Source organism: Ovis aries, chromosome 10 (genome assembly GCF_016772045.2).
Source record: "Ovis aries strain OAR_USU_Benz2616 breed Rambouillet chromosome 10, ARS-UI_Ramb_v3.0, whole genome shotgun sequence".
Taxonomy (NCBI): Eukaryota; Metazoa; Chordata; class Mammalia; order Artiodactyla; family Bovidae; genus Ovis; species Ovis aries.
The window spans coordinates 84238013-84256821 of NC_056063.1; the positions used below are offsets into that span (position 1 = coordinate 84238013).

The 18809-nt window shown below is 52.7% G+C and overlaps 1 protein-coding gene across 1 annotated transcript in view; it reads right to left on the reverse strand.

The window, feature by feature from the left end:
- Positions 1–3579: 3579 nt before the first annotated feature.
- The window catches only part of COL4A1 (collagen type IV alpha 1 chain), a 128242-nt gene continuing 113012 nt past the window's right edge, over positions 3580–18809 (reverse strand). The window contains exons 44-52 of the mRNA XM_027973786.3: positions 17308–17380; positions 16371–16442; positions 14977–15105; positions 13575–13673; positions 12490–12702; positions 11167–11344; positions 7718–7832; positions 6549–6721; positions 3580–4415 (exon numbers count right to left, since the gene is read on the reverse strand). Of these exons, the coding sequence (XP_027829587.1) occupies positions 4334–4415; positions 6549–6721; positions 7718–7832; positions 11167–11344; positions 12490–12702; positions 13575–13673; positions 14977–15105; positions 16371–16442; positions 17308–17380 (1134 nt within the window). The 3' untranslated portion in view covers positions 3580–4333. The remainder of the gene's footprint in view (positions 4416–6548; positions 6722–7717; positions 7833–11166; positions 11345–12489; positions 12703–13574; positions 13674–14976; positions 15106–16370; positions 16443–17307; positions 17381–18809) is intronic.

Here is an 18809-nt window from a genome sequence, read left to right on the forward strand (position 1 = left end):
GCCTGGAAACTGCGAGTCTGAAAAACGCCTTTCCTGATCGTGGTGGAGTGGCTTAGTTTCGCCGTGACTCAGCCCGCGGGCCCCCGGGGAGGGGCGGGGGTGGGCAGCAGCAGACGTGCTGCCTGCGGGTGCAGAGCCCCCAGAGGAGGCGCAGCTATTTCTGGCGGGTAAATGAGGACAGGGCGCCCATGCGGGCGTGAGCTCAGGAAGTACAGGCTGGGCGTTAATGAGAGGAAACACCCCCCACGCGGAGGCTGCCGGTGATTCAGAGCCCAGAAATGGCCCCCCCTCCCCGCAGCACCTGCAGCCTGGTAGGCCCACAGGTGACCCAGACCCAGAGAAGACCCCCGCCGGCAGGAGCTGGTCGCCCCGCAGGGAGCCAGGTCTCCCCAGCCCCCGCCAGCTCCAAAGTGGGCTAGGAAATGGTTTCCCTGGTCCAAGGCTGCCATTTCAACTTGCGGAACAAATGCTAAGCTTCAAACAAACCCTACATGCTCGGTCGCTACGCTTGGGTCCCACCCTTTGCGACCCCATGGACTGTAGCCCCCCAGGCTCCTCTGTCCATGGGATTCTCCAGGCAAGAATACTGGAGTGGGCTGCCATGCCCTTCTCCAGGGGATCTTCCCGATCCAGGGATGGAACCGGCATCTCTCCTGTCTCCTGCATCGGCCTGCGGGTTCTTTCCCACTAGCGCCACCTGGGACGCCCCCAGTTACAGGCAAATGTGAGACGCCCCGAGTACCAAGGAGACTGTGACCTTGAGATGGGTGGCCCAGAGGCTTTGGGTCAGGGTGGGCAGCTTGGGTGGCCGCACCCCTCCGTCCCATCTCGCCAGGCCAAGTGTGGAGGTGCAAGGACACCCTGGAGGGCGAGGCACCATGGCCGACCCAGAGGAAGCCAGGTAACCTGCACTCAGCATCGCTTCACACCTGTCCTGACGAACACGGAGGCTCTGCTGGACCAGTGGGCTGTGTCTGCATCTCAGAGCTGGGAGACGCCTGCGCGGGCTGCAGGAAGACCACGCTCTTTCAAGACAGGAAAACTCATCTTCAGAAAAAAACAGGCTGGTAGAACATTTCTCTCCATGTCCTGAAGGGAAGAGTCTCAGATCTCTGGCATGGTGGATGACGGGGTGCGGCTTGGAAGCAGAAGAGCGGATTGCAGAGCTTGACGACCTCTGCAACCCAGGTGTCCTTCAGCCCCTAACGATCCAATGTTTCTTGTGCGCACATCTTACCTTATCAGGAGATGTGGGTTGTACCACAGCCCCTCCCAGGGTTTAGGAAAGCATCTGAAGAAACGAGCAGGCTTCACAAACACTTGACAATTACCTCCTCAGTATGCGTCACTGTCCAACAGGGAGACCAACAGGGAGACTGAGGCCTCAGGAAACTAAAGCCGTGGGAAGGGCAAAGCGCCACCTGTGGCCCGCCCTGAGAGCGTCTTAAGTCTTGAAGGCTGAAGAGAATGAGAAGGCTGGAGTGTGATTTTCCCACAATCCCATGTACTCAAAAGTGAGCCCGGGAACACCTTCTAATACCACGGAGCGATTGTCTCAGGTCTAATCCAACTAAATGCCTTGTTTGCACCGTGTGAATTGAGCTTAGGGAAAGTTCTCGTGCAAGTCAAAAGGAGGCCAAGCAGAGATGTGCCCTCAGGATGATTTACAAGGAGTGACAGGAAGATGCCGAGAGAGAGGAAAGGGCCCCCGCGCTCGTCCCAGGAGGGTCTGCGTGCTAGAACACCACCCCCCACCTCGCCTGCAGCCTGGACGGGGGATGAACCTGGGCCCACAGCTCACCGTGCACGTTTCTCACTCCATCTCATCCCTCACGGAGACACCTTCAAGGCACCTCTCATGATCCTCAATCGTAACCCAACTCTCAACGCGACTCCCACCTATTGTGAGACTATAGTTTTCAGATCTATAACCTCATTTCACACTCTTGACAAGTGACAGGTTCCTTCCACAGTGATTTTTTTTTAATAGAACATTTCTTAAGGGCTTCATATTATTCAGTTTCATTTATCCTGTACTTAACCTGGTATCTGGTAAACAGGAGGCACACAGTATATGTATGATGAAGTGGGTGAATGGAAGGGTGGATGGGTGGATGGAGAGAAGGGTGGAGAGATGAATGGACGGGTGGATGGATGGAAGGATGGGTGGGTGGATGGATAGATGGGTGGAAGAATTGGTGAGTTGATGGCTGGAAGGATGGATGGGAAGATGGATGGAAGGATGAGAGGGTTGATGGACGGAAAGATGGATGGAAGGACGGGTGGATGGACGAAGGATGGGAGGATGGACGGATGGATGGGTGGGGGGTGGATGGAGAGAAGGGTAGAGAGATGAATGGACGGGGTGGATGGGTGGATGGAGAGAAGGATGGAGAGATGAATGGACGGGTGGATGGCTGGAAGGGTGGGTGGGAGGATGGATAGATGGGTGGAAGAATTGGTGAGTTGATGGCTGGAAGGATGGATGGGAAGATGGATGGAAGGATGAGAGGGTTGATGGGAGGGTGGATGGAAGGATGAGTGGGTAGATGGATGGAAGGATGGGAGGATGGATGGATGGATGGATGGAAGGATGGGTGGAGGATGGATGGATGGATGGGTGGAGGATGGATGGATGGAAGGATGGGTGGAGGATGGATGGATGGAAGGATGGGTGGGTGGATGGATGGATGGGTGAGTGGATGGATGGATAGATGGGTGGGTGATGGATGGATGGAAGGATGGGTCAGTAGATGGATGGAAGGATGGGCTGGGGGGTGGATGGGAGGATGGCTGCCTAGATGGACAGATGGGAAAGAAGGAGGGAGGGATGAAGAAGACCATATTTTTTTCCTTTGTAATTATTTCTGTAAATGATACCCAGTCCATGACTCATTTGGAAGAACTGCAAAATAAACATGGTCTAAGGCATGCAGAGCTTAGATTTATTAGTGGCTTGTGCAGTGAACTTTCCTGTGAGGTTTCTGTGGCAAAACTAGCAACAAATTAATAAAAGCTTAATTTTTATACAAATAGTTTTATTACAAATTTGAATTTTTAAGAAATACACATTTAAAGGAATTACACAGAAGGCCTTAGTAGTCTTAAAAACGTTTTGGAGACTTGGAGTAAAATGTCATTTCAGGCACAGTGGTCCAATTCTGCTCCCCTGCAATCCATTTGCTCCCCTGCTGAAGTCTGAACACAGCTCACAAGAACCCAAGGGAGCGCCTGAATGTGCCTACAGGTAACGACACTGACATTCTGCTTGGACAGAGCTGCTTCTCACACCCGGCTGCAGAATGCGGACGCTCTTAAGATGAAGGCCTTTCAAGGCTGTTGCTTTTGAAGTCAAGTCATTCAGTTTGTGATTAGTGTTTAAAACCCTGAAGATATCTCATACAGAAGAAAAACAAGAAGCTCAAAGGACATGTCTCCCTGTAACAGACACCACGTCCGTGAACCTGGGTTTGGCTTTGGCAATACACAACTTTTGGATTCGAGGTGAACAATGAAAATTGGTGTTTCACATTCAATACCCTAGTGTTTAAAAAAACACTGTTAAAGGACAACACAGGCTTTTAAAGAAACTATGTAAGCTTTATTTTAACAGTGGAAATGAAACTACAGCTTGACCTGCCTAATTGCTGACATCTATATAAATTACTAAAATATATATATATTTCCTTTCTGCCTACTTTGGGGACCACCTTTATTCCACAGGAAATCTGTGATTTCTGCAAGAGCAGCTGCGTAGTACCACAAGGAGCAGAAAGACTGACATTTTTCTTTGGAGGGAGGGGGCGGTCGGAAGACAGGGCTGCCGGCCCGTCCTTCCACCGGGAGGGCCCCGCTGTCGGCTCCACGCGGCCAGTACTTGGACAGACCGAGGGAGCCTGAATTCTGAGACGGCTCGACAGTGACCTCAACAGACCATCCGTCTGGGGGTGGAACAGATCTGTCAGGACGCCGGGACGCCAAGGGGCTGCCCCCGGGATGGAAGCCCCGCCCCCCTCTAGCACCCTTTGGTTTTCTGGTGGGTCTCACGTCACACAGGAGTGCAGCGGACTCGAGGACAGACATGCTCTTTATTGCATCGGGAGCGCCCCGGGGGCGTCCTACAGGCAGCTCATCATGGACTTGGTTCTCCTTCAGCAGCAGAGGCCAATGAAGCAGGGTGTGTTAGTCTGGCAGATTCCTATCAGGCACCTTATGGTTTTCGTATGGACAGTGAGGTACACGGGCTACATTTCTAGAGCTCGTTGCTGTTAGGAGGAGGAGGAGGGGGAGGAGGGAGTAGCACCATTCGTGACGCAGCTGCGGGCCGGCTCCGTTATGTCCTCCGCATGCACACCTGGCACCGGCTGACGTGCGTGCGCAGCTCCCCGGCCTTCAGCGTGGACGGCGTGGGCTTCCTGCAACACAACACAGGGGCCGGGTCACTGCGCCGCCTCCCGGCCGTCGGAGACCCCCGGGGACCCAGCCTCCGCCCTGCCTCCGGGCGGGGACCATGCTGGGCGCATCCCGCGGCCTCGGCAATGCCTGCGAGTTATCATCTGCATCCCGTCCCCGGGGAGTGAGAGCACACCCAGAGTCACCCAGGTCAGTCTGAGTCCGAAGTCTCAGCCACTGCCCACCACGGACCACCCCCACCCCAGCCTCCTCGAACGCCAGCATCAAACTTCTGCTTTCTCAACTCGATTATAAACACCCCAAGACTAAGAAAATATTCTTCTTCTCTTCACACACACAGATCCTAAGGGCACGTCCAATTCTTTGCAACCCCACAGACTATACAGTCCACGGAGTTCTCCAGGCCAGAATACTGGAGTGGGTAGCCATTCCCTTTTCCAGGGGATCTTCCCAACCCAGTGATTGAACCCAGGTCTCCTGCATTGCAGGTGGGTTCTTTACCAGCTGAGCCACCAGGGAAGCCCGTTAAATCATCACTGAATCACAGGATGAACAACAAATCTGGGAAAATCAGCCAGGCCTCAAAATACTTTCATAACTTTGCAAAGATGTTCATGCTGGTGGTCTCACTGGAGGCCAAAGACAGGGGAAGACATTTACTGTTCCAAATGCTTCCTGATCCTAGGAATTCTGTCCTTTGACGATTGAAAAGTGAAGTCTGACCTAAAACATGTACTCATCAAATCTTTTTAAAATTAAAGTGGCCATATAATAGGAGTATGTGTGCTGAGTCACTGAATTGTGTCCAACTCCCTGTGACCTCACAGACTACAGCCTGCCAGGCTCCTCTGTCCATGGAATTCTCCAGGCCAGAATACTGGAGTGGGTAGCCTTTCCCTTCTCCAGGGGATCTTCCCGACCCAGGGATCGAACCCAGGTCTCCCGCATTGCAGGCGGATTCTTTACCAGCTGAGCCGCCAGGGAAGCCCGTATAATGAGTCCCTTGTCCAAAAACTGAGGCAGTTTACATTAGCAAAATTGGTGAAAATCCTAGTGCCTCCAAATTCTTTAAATGAACGGGACCTCACCTCGTCTTGTTTAAGAAGACATTTGAATTAATTGTACCAGGCTGCTGGTTTGGGGGGGGGAAAAAAAAAACAAAAAACCATTGTTACCTATTTACCCTTTAATGGGCAGCCCCAGGAACTGGTGCTCATTTCGGTCAAGTCAGAGTTGAGAACAAGTTCCCAGCGGCCTATAAAGTGTCGTGTGAGCTACTAGAAAGGCCCCTGGCTCTTTTCTGATGCTTGGAAATTTACGAATAGTGAAGATGGTGCTTCACCCTTATGATCTAAGTTAGAAAGAGGCAGGGTCACAGAAGAAGTCTGCAGAATGCTGTCCGAAAAGGTAAAGATAGAAGCGCTTATTTCCAAGGCTGAGATGTCCTTATTTGGGGGAAAGAAAAGTAAGTAACTGTCCAGACCCTTCGGCGCCCCGCGTCAGCTCCTGCAGGTACTAAGTACGGCACAGGTGCCTCTTTACGTGTTCTCGTCCAGTACAGACCAGGCCCCGCTCCAGACCAACTGGAGGTCAGCAGCCACTCGAGACCATTGTTTTAGAGGTGGATTTTGTTACTGGAAAAGAAAGACAAGTCCCTCCCTATCTGTTTCGGCAGCAATTTGTGCTGAAATTAATTTTCCTCCGTGCAGGCCTAAAAAACAGTCCCTGGCAACTCACAACACATACTCCCAGTTCAGCCTTATAGACATCGTGAAAATGAAGGTTATTTGCACTCTCCCTGCTGGTCAAAGGTACCATGTCTAAAATGCTCTGTCTGAAGATTTGAGTTGTCTTAATGATGCTGCTGTGGATTCACTTTGGAAACTGACCTTTCCTCTTTCATGGTTCTTCAGCAATGAAGGAGTGAAGCCTGTCACCTGAGCTCCACCTTTGAAAACGGTCTCGGTTATCCGCCCCCATAGAATAGACTCACGGATTCATTCTTACATGTGGAAGGAGGACTGTCCCTAAGGACTGCTGCAGAACCGTCTCTGGGACTCTGCACTGGTCACGTGTATGGATCACAGCTGACTGTAAAACAAAGCCACCGAGGGGGAGGGGCCAGAGCCACTTACTTGAACATCTCGCTCCGCTCTACCGTGGCAAGCCAAAAGCTGTACGCGTTTGCGTAGTAATTGCAAGTTCCGCGGCCGTGGCACTCGATGAAGGGGGCGCTTCTGAACTCCTCCAGACACGAGCCGGGGGAGGCGAGGGCTTGGCCAGAGCCTTCAGCCCCGGCGCTGGTGTGCTGCGGGGAGACGGGACCGTGAGTCAGCGGGGATCGAGGTACCCCCTCCTGCAGAGCCGCCCCTTCTGCCTCCTGTGGTCACTCACAGGCACCCACACCTCCCCGTGGCCTCAGGCCACGTGCCCCCAGCACCAGGAACCAGCTGACGGCTGAGACGGGAGATGACCAGTCAGGTCCATCAGCTGAAACAAATGCCGCCCTGACTCTTCGCTCTGCAGAATGCTGAAACCTCTTCTAACTTGGGACCTGCGATGGCGGCCAGGCCGTGCAAAGGATGCTGGGAGCAACTCCTGTAGCCTCAGACTTTCTACCCAAACTGACACAGGACCACGAAGATCCTTCATTTGCTACGTTAGATGCTACGTGTGCTTTTGTAAGGTCAAGAACAAGGATCCTTTCTTCTTTTCTTTAAAGAGGAAAAACTTAGGAGAAAAAGAAGAAAGAAAACTACTATGGTGACTGTTTGTTCCCATGGGCTGAAGCAGAGCCCTCAGAAATGAAAACGTTAGCTGAATGACATACAAGGGTCAGATGTGACAACCTCCCCACGACGGCTGTTTCAGACACAAGAAAAGCGGACTCTGGATTTAGAGCCAGACGGGACCTCTGAGGACAAAGCTAACGCTCTTGATTTCCAGACTAGGACCCCAGGGTCCCAGAACGTTCCAGATCTGACCACGATCGCACCTCCCAGGCAAAGCTGAGATGGGAGCCTTCCCTCATGGGACCCCCCGCCCTGCTTCCCCCAGGGAGGCTTCAACTCAGCGTCTCATCCGGTCGTCCCAGAACAGCCTCTGCAAGGAGGAGGAGAGCTCTGGGCTGGCGCTGGACACCGCCCCCTGCCCCGGCCGCACTATCCCCTCCCAGCAGAGGGGGCCAGGCTCCTGGGGACGCTTCGCAGGGCGTCCCAGCAGCGAGGGCGGTAGCCAGAGAGGAGAGGCAGGAGAGTCACAGGCGTCTCTCTGGGGGAAACACGGAGCTGCTCCGAACACTCACCATCACAAAGGAGTAGCCGATCCAGAGCGAGGACCAGCCGGCGGGGCACTGCGGGATCTGGATGGTCTGGCTGTGCACGGCCATCACCATCGCTGGGGCCTCACACACAGCACACCTGCGAGGAACCGGAGCCAAGACCCTCAGCTCGGCGCAGGGGGCCCCACCTGCTCAGCCCTCCCCGCACCCGCCCTCCAGCCCTGCACTCAGCCCTTCCGGTCCAGCGACATCTTATCAGATGGAGCAGGTGCCCCCGCTTGGACTCTGAGGCCCTGGGCTTCTCCCTGATTTGACAGAGTGGCCTCGGTGCTTAAATATTACCCTCGGAGCCACACTCGACACTTGTCATTTCCCATGTGCTCTGTTACGAGGGGAAGGCAGCCCGGAGCCAGGTTGTAACAGGGCCGTCTCCCGGGGGAGCTGGGGCCGCAGGAGGCGTCTGTGTCTCCTTTGCGTCCCACAGCATCCTCCGGCGTTTTAGTGACGAGCACAGACCTCAGCAAACACGCGGAATGCTCAAGAAAAAGGAGACGGCGCCGTTCAAGGGCCACTGCTTCTGGAACACGGCGATTTGTTTTAAGCCCCGAATCGTCTTCAACGTAAGAACATTTGCTGAATTACAGTAACTAAGAAACACAATGAACCCAGGGCCGGTGGTCCACGTGCGCCTCCTTCCAGACACCGTCCAGACCTGGAGCCACCAGACCAGTGAGGAGCCCTGCCCGGGGCTGGACCCAGAATGTTCTGACTGGCACCTGCTCTACCAAGAGACCCTCTGATGGTGGGATCACGGTTTGTTAAAAAAAAATAAACAATAGCAGTGACCACATTCAAGCCCCAGAATGAACAGAGCTAACAATGTGATAAATGACTATAAATTATGCTAATGCACCTAGCTATGCTGGAACGTTTGCACGAAAATGGACAAGACGCGGGAACAGGCCGGAACGAGCCGCTCGGTCTTCCCCAGACGCCTGCGTGCTGCGCCACTTGTGGTTTATTCACGCAGATGCAGAAGAATTAAAGGGCTCAATGAAACAACAGCTACTGAAACTGGCCTTTCCCCTCTGCCACCGTCTGCCTGCCAGGCCGGGGAGCAGACACACAGCGTGGAGGAAAGGGCTCATGTCAGCCTCTGCTGGGCTGGCGGATTCAAGCTGCTGCAGAGACGCGGTCTCGACCCCGTCAGATGGGTGTTCCGGGACAGAGAGCCGCGGGTCTAACGAGCCGTGTCGCCCCTTGAGATGCGTAAGCCTCCTTCTCCATCTTACTCCTGAGAGCCTGAGACCAGAGTGAGTGTGTGAGGCAGAATCGGGGCTCAGCCCCTGCTCTCAGACCAGACGTCTGTGCTCTGGGGCAACTGAACAATCCCCAGTTGCGCGCGCCTCGCGTCTGCAGAAAGTCAGAGAGCGCCTGGAAGCTTGCGTCAGGGTGACAGTCTGCTGCTCTTTCTGCTGGAGAGGAGGGACTTTGTATTGTTAATTCTTTCTGAAATTAAGCTTTAGGACGTCCCCAAAGGCAAGGCCTTGGAAAGAACCTGTGAGTTTTGAGAGGTCGTCAGAAACCGCCAAGTTAAAGTGGCCACAGGACCTGGGTGCCCAGGAGGAGCAGGTGGCTTGACCCCCAAAGGGGACACGGATACATGCGCTTTCAGAGCGGTGACTTAAAGGATGTGACTTCGGAGGTCTCTTCAGGCTCAGAGTCTGTGGGTCAGCCAACAGAGAGCTCTGAAAACCCTGGAACGGGCGGCACTGGGGCATTTAAACAACTCGAGGACATGGGTCCCCAGGGAAGAGCAAGTCCCAGACCTAGTCTACTCCTGGACTGGTTCCTAAAATGTCCTAACTCATCCCAGAGCCCCCATGTCCCAGCCAAATCAAGGTCAATGTCAAGTTTGCCAAGACGGTAAATAGGAAACAAAAACGAAAATCACGATCTACCTGTGGTCCATGGAAAGCTAAACAGAAACACAAAGATGGTTAGTTCTCATTTTCATGCACCTGACATGGTTCTGAGCAAGAAAAGTCTAGACACAGAACAGCCCACAGGCACCCCCGATACTCAGGATATCTGTTTGGAGAGGGGCCTCTCGGGAAGCTCCCATTTTAATGTCCAGGAGGTGAGTTTTCTTACAGCTCAAAAGAAAGTGGTTGGATGTAAGGCCTTCAAAAACCTGACTTTTCTAATAGGCATCTCCCAGCCTTTCTGCTCCGGGTCCACATGGTAGGTTCTTTTAAGAAGACTGATCTGGACCAGCCTTCCATGTGATGGAGCCTCAGACCCTATAACTGGCCGGCTCCCTCGAGGCCCACAGTGACTATCTGGGGACCAGGCGGTCACCACGCACCCAGCCCCAACTTCCGACTGCAGACACCCCTCAGCCAGCACCGTAACATCTTTCCTCCTGTTCAGAAGCTATTTCCCCAAAAGAAACACAGAGAAGCTTATGCTCTTTCTCCCTCTCACCCCGCTAAGGCAAACTTGGCCCTCCTTGTCATTCTTTTTATCCCCTATTGTCTTCTCGTGTAGAAGACTAGCTTCTCAGTGAAACAGATTCACACACTTGCCTCCGTTCTACTACTTCTGAGTGCAGCTGAGGAAGCAGCTTTTTAATTAGAAGGAAAGAAGCAAAGATAAGACAACTGTGTACTTTTCGGTCGTAATAATTTCAATTTCCCATTTTATTTCCTACCAGGCAGATTCTTGGGGACTTGAAAACAATACCCCAGACATTAATTAGTGTGGCAAGCACTTAATTTGGGAAGTCACTCAAACATATGCATTCTCAGTGGAGACAATATTACCTTCAGGGCGCAAAAACTGGTAGAGTGGAGGAGAGTAAGAAAATTCTTGGAACATACACGTTAGTGGACAGAGTACATCACTGTCATCTTCTTATGCATAAAGCACAGACATACTCTATATCCGAGGGTCACAATTTCTTGAGGACTCCCTCACACCCATAGTTGAGTTCCTACATTAAGGGCCACTGAACTGCACTTAAAAATGGTTAAGACGGTAAATTTTATGTTATGTGTATTTTACTATGATCAAAAATTTAAAAAAATTTATTTAATTTCATAGGGGTAGGCAGTGATTCCAAAACTATACATCTTAAGAAAGAAAAAAGAGTGGAGATGTTCTCACGTTTGCAGGAATTCCAGAGACGCTGCTCGCTCGTGGCAGGGGAGGGGGTCACCCCGGCCAAGTCACACGAGACGTGTTCTATCTCACCTAGGGTTTGCACTAACATTTTTAAGAGGATAACTGACTGTTACATCCAATCCTTCGCATGGATGATTCCTATCACAAAGCTCGGGTATTACAATCAGTAACCAGAACGGCAAAGAATTCAATGGGGGAAGAAGGGAAAAGACAAAAATGACCTCCGCCCTGAGGACGCGGGGCCTCGCCCCCTCAGCCGTGCGTCTGCTCCGACGGGCTGCACTCACCTGCTGATGAAGGGCCGGATGTTCTCCCCGGTGATGGGCGCCATGGACATGGGCATGGGCTCCGGCGTGGACAGCCAGTACGAGTAGTCGTTGCGGGAGGCGAAGTTGCAGACGTTGTTAATGTTGCAAAAGAGGAAGGGCATGGTGCTGAACTTCCGCAGGCAGCTGCCCGCCGTGCCTGTGTCACCCCAGGCAGGGCAGCCAGACCAGAGACAAGACAGGCGTGAAGATTCCTCCATGAAATGAAGAAATAACACGCTTGAAATTAAAACAGACATCCGTCCTCCACACGCGTGAAGATGGAAAATAACACGCTTGAAATTAAAACAGACATCCGTCCTCCACACGCGTGAAGATGGAAACAAACACGCTTGAAATTAAAGACAGACATCCATCCTCCACACACGTTAAGATGGAAATAAAGATGTGTGAAATTACAGAAAGGAGGAGATAAACACAGTGAAATAAACACACTAGTATGATTGGAAACGAGCATTAAATTAAAAGCCAATAGGAGACTATCGACGTTTCGCTGAATGGAAACACAATGGCTCATCGAGAGAGAAACCTTTTCCTGGACTGAACCCCAGAAGGAAGTTAATGTGCAGCCCCTTCTACAGCAGCCGAGTAACTCACTGCACTCTATTTCTGATAAAACGCAGAGATCTCTTTCTACATGTTCCCAACCTCCGTGAAAGTTAGAGGCAGGTGCACAACACCGAAACACAACGTGCAGGAGCAGATCCGGAGGGGACTAAGACAGCGCTGGCAGACACGCGATCCTCTGCCCACCTAAGCTTACAGGACAGAGATCAGCACGTGCAAAGGAATTTGGCCTAGAAAACGTGGACCTTTTTAAACAGAGCAACAGTAAAGCTGCTCTGTTTTACGACGATGAATGCAAACTGTTTCATATTTACTCCAGAAATCTTAATCCTATCTGATCACTTGAGGAAGAGGTCAAAAGTTCTATTAAACTTTTTTGGAGAGTCAGCCTTTAGGATTGCCTGGCTCCCCATTAGTAATACGGTGGCCTTTGGTAAGGATCGGAGAAGGCAATGGCACCCCACTCCAGTACTCTTGCTTGGAAAATCCCATGGATGGAGGAGCCTGGTGGGCTGCAGACCATGGCGTCGCTAAGAGTCAGACACGACTGAGCGACTTCACTTTGACTTTTGGTAAGGATGGAGGGAAACAGGGCTCTTCCCCTTAACTAGGTCTTGGCGACACCTCGGACCACAGGACCGGAGAGGAACACAGCCCAGCACCGCCGAGCACCGGAGACGCACCACACAATGAACGCACACATCTTAGGGGCCTCACCCAAGTCCTGGCCGTGCGCCCGCTCGTTGCCTTGCACGTAGAGCAAAGAGTAGCCGTGGTAGAGGATTTTGGTCCCAGGAGGGCACTGGGGGTCGTCTGTCGTCTGACTGTGCCGGGTCACAAGGAAGCCGTGATCGACTGACGGGGTGCCCGGGGGACCCATGGACCCCGGCAGCCCGTCGGGGCCGGGCGGACCCGGGAAGCCTCGTGGACCTGCAAGATGGAAGGGAAGCCACTTCCTCAGTTACGCACAGGCGAGAACTGGCACGGCCACCGCCAGCCACCGCCTCCAACCTGCATCCCCGGCCGCTCCTCTCTGCATCCCACCTCCGGACGGGTTAAAAGCACCATGCTTGGGGCAAAGGGACGCTCAAAGAGCTCAATTCAGTGAATAAATGGAATACACGAAAGCATGGATACAGGAATAAATGATGTAATCTGTATTCTTCCAGCACTGGGGGCTCCTGCGGGCGAGGATTATCATACGATCATTAAGACAACCTCCTCTGAAGGTAGCGTCCCAGCCTCAGTGGCCCCAGGCCGCCTGCAGAACCAGGGCAGGAAGGAAGCTCCTTGCGGGGTGTCCTCCCATCTCCGGGGGCGACCACATGGCCTGCAAGTCTGTCCCAGGGCCTCCTGCTGGGCTGGGCCCTCTGCGCACTCAGCGCACCTTCGGCCTCTGGCTTCTCAGCTGTGATGGGACCTCTGAGTTCCTGCCTCTCGGGAAGCAGCTCAACTTGAACCAGGAGCAGCCAGCGGCCTTCTGGCCAACACAGCGTCATCTGCTCCCCCTTGCCGCTGCTGCGATGGCGAGTTTGAGCCACAGACCCTTCGGAAACCACGCAGGGCAGTCACGTCCATGTCGGGAAGACACCGGGCTCTGACCAATAGTCTCCCGACCCAGAAAAGGATGATGACAACCCTCAGGCCCGCTGTGTGACTCTGTTTCTCCTAAGAAACAGACTCCTCTGGAAGTCTTTCCAGAAACGCGTTCTTCTCCAGGTTTTCGCACGCCTGGGCCCGAGGCTTCAAACCGGAAGACGCAGCAAAGGGGCAGTGAGGCTGGGAGGACACAGCGCACCTACCTGGAGGGCCGAAGGGCCCGGTCTCTCCTTTCTGGCCAGGGGCGCCGTCAAAGCCAGGCTCACCTGGGGGTCCAGGCAAGCCTGCGGATCCCGTCACACCTGAGCGAGAGGAGAGGGGAGTCAGGATCTGGCCGTGGAGAGCCGTCCACGGGCTGCACCGACTCCGCCTTTGAAATGTCTTCTCTGGCCTCCGCAGATACCAGCAAAGGGCCTGGGACCACAGGCGGGAAACTTTCTCCAAAAGCCCAAAGGGTGACGCGCACGCCGCAGAGGCCACAGCCAGACCGACCCCTGCATGGGGTCTGCGCATCACGGGGCCCGGGGTTCTCCCCGGCTTCTCCCTGTTTCCGCTGTCACTGTTCGGCAGGCAGTTTGGGGAAAGGCAGGCACGTGGGGGCTTGGGGAGAGTCGATGCATTTTCATTTTCTCAATGTTTCCCCCTCAGCTTTATTCTGGTGCCTCAGATAACGTTCAAGCATCAGACTTATTGACGGGGTGGTTCTTCTGTTTGCCCGCGTACACTGCATTCTCGGGGCATTGAACCTGGAATTTCCGTAATGCTCACTTTCTGCTCTAAATGTTATCTTTCTTCTTTATTTTTCCATTCCCGCCCCTCCGCAATAGCTTTTAAAGTGGGGACTGTTTAGCTTCAAGGAGAAAGTGTCTAGGTTGCAGTGTCTGGAACTGTAAGGATTTGCACAGATCCTGGCTGGTTGGGCAGAGCCTCTGGGCCACCACGGAGAGCACCAATTCCCGTGATTCTAGGCCACTGCACCTGCCACTCCCACCTCGTGGCTGGAGAGGCGGCTCTCCCCCGCCCTCATCCACACTGTTCCAAGTGAGCAGAGCAATGCTGAGCTGCATGTCCCCCTGCCTTTTCCCTGCGTCACTCTGGCCTTTTTCATGAGTGCACATGTGCTGGGTCACCCAGTCATGCCTGACTCTTGAGACCCCCTGGACTGTAGCCCACCAGGCTCCTCTGTTCACGGCATTTCCCAGGCAAGAACGGTGGAGTGCGTTGCCATTTTCCCTCCCCCAGGGGAACTTCCCAACCCAGGGATCGAACCCGCGTCTCCTGCGTTGGCAGGCGGGTTCTTTACCACTGAGCCTCCAGGAAAGACATTCTGGCCTTTCTAGGCCCCTTCAAACCTTCACGTGGTTTTGAAATACATTAAGGGAAGGCCCGGCGTGCTGCGATTCATGGGGTCGCAGAGTCGGACACGACTGAGCGCCTGAACCGAACTGAACTGAAGGGAAGATAAGAAAGTCATCTTCAAATACGAGTTTACACAGTCACCACCCAGAGACTGACCTGAGACCCGTGGGTAAAGAGGAAAGCCTGCCCACGTCAGCCCGCTCCTGACCCCATGCCCCCTTGATTGTCCAGCCAACTTATTCTTACCTTGCTGTCCTTTTGGGCCTGGAGGTCCCTGAAGCCCTTTCAGACCCGCGGGGCCCTCGGGACCAGGGAGCCCTGGTTCCCCCTTGATGATGTTGAATGGACCTGGGGGGCCCGGGGGGCCGGGAAGACCTGTGGGAATCAAGGCGGTCACCGGTCAATTTCACTGCCAATACTCGGGGCAGAAATGGCATCTGACACGAAACCCAACCAAAAGCAGTGCTTCTCAAAAGGAGAATCCCAATCAAATACACAAGTCACCAGACTCTCACAAGACACAGGGATCTGTTCATGTCTATTATCTAACCTAAAATCCTGCATCCTTGGGACTGGAAGAGACTCAGGTCACCAGTGTCAACTGTCCACAACACTCTGGATGCCCCAACAGACTCTCCCTGAAGTGGAGCTCAACCCTCCGAGGGCCTCGCCTCCCACCTGGGGAGCCCCAACACGTGAAATTGGGATGTTTGCTCTCATCTTTTTTTCTGAAACCCGCCTGACTGCACCCCAGAGCCACTGGTCTTAATTTTTTAATGATGACCGAACATAATCCTCTTCATCCTGTTCACGGATGCTGGGAAAGATCGAAGGCGGGGGGAGAAGGGGACGACAGAGGATGAGATGGTTGGATGGCATCACCAACTCAATGGACATGAGTTTGAGCAAAGTCCAGGAGTTGGTGATGGAAAGGGAAGCCTGGTGTGCTGCAGTCCAGGGGGTCGCAAAGAGTCAGACATGACTGAGCGACTGAACTGAACTGAACTGAACCGAACGTAACCCTCCTGCTGCCTGAATCCAGGGTCCTGAAGTACACGGAGCACTCGTGAGGCGTTCCAGGTCTTCCACAGCCTCCCCTCTCCTTTCTCTCCGCATACATTTCTCTGTTTGTTTTTCCCATAATCTTCCACATCTCCGTGCATTACGCTCACTAACTCCCTCTATCAAGACACGGTCTTCGAAACGAAAGGCAGCCCTAGAAATGAGCTCTGGCCCGTGGAGGCCAGGGCAGGATGGAGACCATCTCCTTCCAAGACCAGCCGCATCTCTGGAGGCACTGGGCACGTCCCGCTCCCCGTGGAGAAGCCGGGCCAGGCGCTTTTCTGTAAAGCACTCCGTCCCGCCCAGCCACAGAGTGTCCAGCCTGCTCGTGCAAGCCGGGTTTCACTCCGTGTTCTCACAGCTGATCTCCGTCTGCCCTCAGAGCCTGTGAGAGTCTGTGAATCTTGAGCCCCTCATCCCCTCTGTGCTGGGTCGACCTCACACACAGATGGAGCCAACCTGGCTTTCGGGACAGATCGCTGGTGGAAACGTCAACCAGACTAGCCGCACGCGGCAACAACACCGAGGAGCGGCCTGAGCGTTCTCGGGCGCCGTCTCCTCTCGCCCACGCCCCTCACCTTTCGTTCCCGGGAAGCCTTGGTCTCCTTGGTCGCCTTTGACTCCCTGCAGGCCGGGGGCGCCTTTCTGACCTGGAGGAAAGTAGAGCATCGTCTTCGCACAGAATTCCAAAAGATATGCGTGTACGTGAGTGTGAACACGCGCAAGCATCGGGTTGGCCAAGAGGCTCATTCAGGTTTACACTATAAGACCTTATAAAACCTGAATGAACTTCTAGCCAACCCAGTAGATACATATATGCACAAGCATTTACACACACGCTCGCGCGTGCCTGAATATACATATACACACCCACAAACACACACGCATACATTACACACGCACACACAGGCACAGACACACACAGTGAACACACTTCCAGCTTACGCTCCTGGAAGAAAAGAGCATTCCTTGTAGTCAGCGATGTAAAGCTTTTGAGGAAACTCTCCTTTCTGAAACCCCATAAGTCACACTTTTCTAAACACACAGCAAACCCTAAGTCACAACCGCTGGAGGGGCACGCGACTCTGCTTTTGGTAACAATCCGGTCCCCAAGTGTCCCCAATTAGATTGCAAGACGCCTGCAAGCTGAGGACTTGTTTTATTCACCTTTTCATTTACATGTACCTGATTTCTCAGTTAAAATCACATTACCTGGAAGCTGGCAGGCACCCAATAAATACTTGCTTAAAACACTAAAAAAATCAATGAATGGCCCAAATGCCCCATGGTTTCTATCGAGGTGCCAGTGATCCACTGGCTCTTGGGAAGGAAATCAGAATGTCTTTATGCAGCCAAGCATGAGAGCCCGCGAACGGGGCTGCCATCCAGAAAGGGCGTTTAAACGTGAGGAGGACAGAAGCTCGTACTGGTCATAACAGTCTACCAGCAGGAAGCACCAGGGCTGGGGCCTAGTGGGAGGGAAATGCGCCTTCAAGCAGCATCTCCTCGTCTTACCGTGAAACCCTGGAACTCCTGGGGGTCCCATATCTCCCTTAGCTCCTGTGATTCCTGGAGAGCCGCCAATGCCCTAGAGACACAAGAGAATGTCAATCAGGAGCCGCTCAAGGGATGTGAGTCTCCCGAGCAGGCAGCAGTGGGGAGGCCAGGGCAGCCCCTCTGGGTTCCGAAAGTGGCTTTGTGAACAGATGGGGCCTCACTGGCTTCTCAAAGGTGTAGAAAGAATGACGAAACCTCTGTGCGTGCTTACATCAGGAAGCTGGGAATGGCAACGCTCAGCCATTCACTCTGTCTGTCTGCTCATCCATCTATGTGGTCAATTCCAGGAGCAGGTGTAGACCTGACATCCCACTGTCCCCACCACACAACACGGCGTCATGGACAGAGTCGAAACTCCCTAAGCATCTGTCGTGGCAACATCTCAACACCGAAGAGCCTTCCGCCCAACACTCAACCACAGTGATTTTTCTTTAGAACTGACTTCATAGCTTGTCTTAAGAGAGCTTTTAAATATGGGGAAAAAAAATTTAAAAACTAAAGAAGGATTATTTTCCTTTACAATAGAGTGATGTTCTTATATTTTAAAAATATTATCTTAATTTCTAGATATTTCAACATAGTTATCCCTCTCACCATACATAAAAAGTTGTACTGCTTCTTACATTTATTTACTTATTTGCTTTACTTTATTTTAATAAGGTAACTAAAATAACGTGAACAAGCATTTGTAGATATGTATACATATAATCCAGTAGTCATGTATGGACGTGAGAACTGGACCATAAAGAGAGCCAAAAAATGGATGCTGTCAAATCACGGTGCTGGAGAAGACTCTTGAGAGTCCCCTGGACAGCAAGGAGATGAAACCAGTCCATCCTAAAGGAAATCAACACTCAATATTCATTGGAAGAATTGATGCTGAAGTTGAAGCTCCAAAACTTTGGCCACCTGATGCCAAGAGCTGACTCATTGGAAAAGACCCCAATGCTGGGAAAGATTGAAGGCAAAAGAAGAGGGTGGCAGAGGATGAGGTGGCTGGATGGCATCACTCACTCAATGGACATGAATCTGAGCAAACTCTGGGAGCAGGGAAGGACAGAGGAGCCTGCAGCCCACAGGGTCGCAGAGTCAGACACGACTCGGCAACTGAACAGCAACCTACATACAAAGCACACGTGAACACACAGACACAGACGCTGAAGGGTGCCAGGAACACAGTGCACGTCGCTGTTACCGAGGCTTCCTTTCTGTATTGTTTATACACAGGTTTTTAAGCCAGACGTCGAACTATAATTTCCAGTATTACAACATTTCCCTTCTGAGGGTTCGTGTAAAACTAGATTGTAAGAACTGTTGTAACAGCCACCTACCATGATTACTTGCCAGAGAGAAGGGACTGATTGAGAGAGGCTCTGGGAGAATAACATACATGTAACACATATGGACACACACACACACACACACACACACACACACACAAGTATTATCTTTTGATCCTT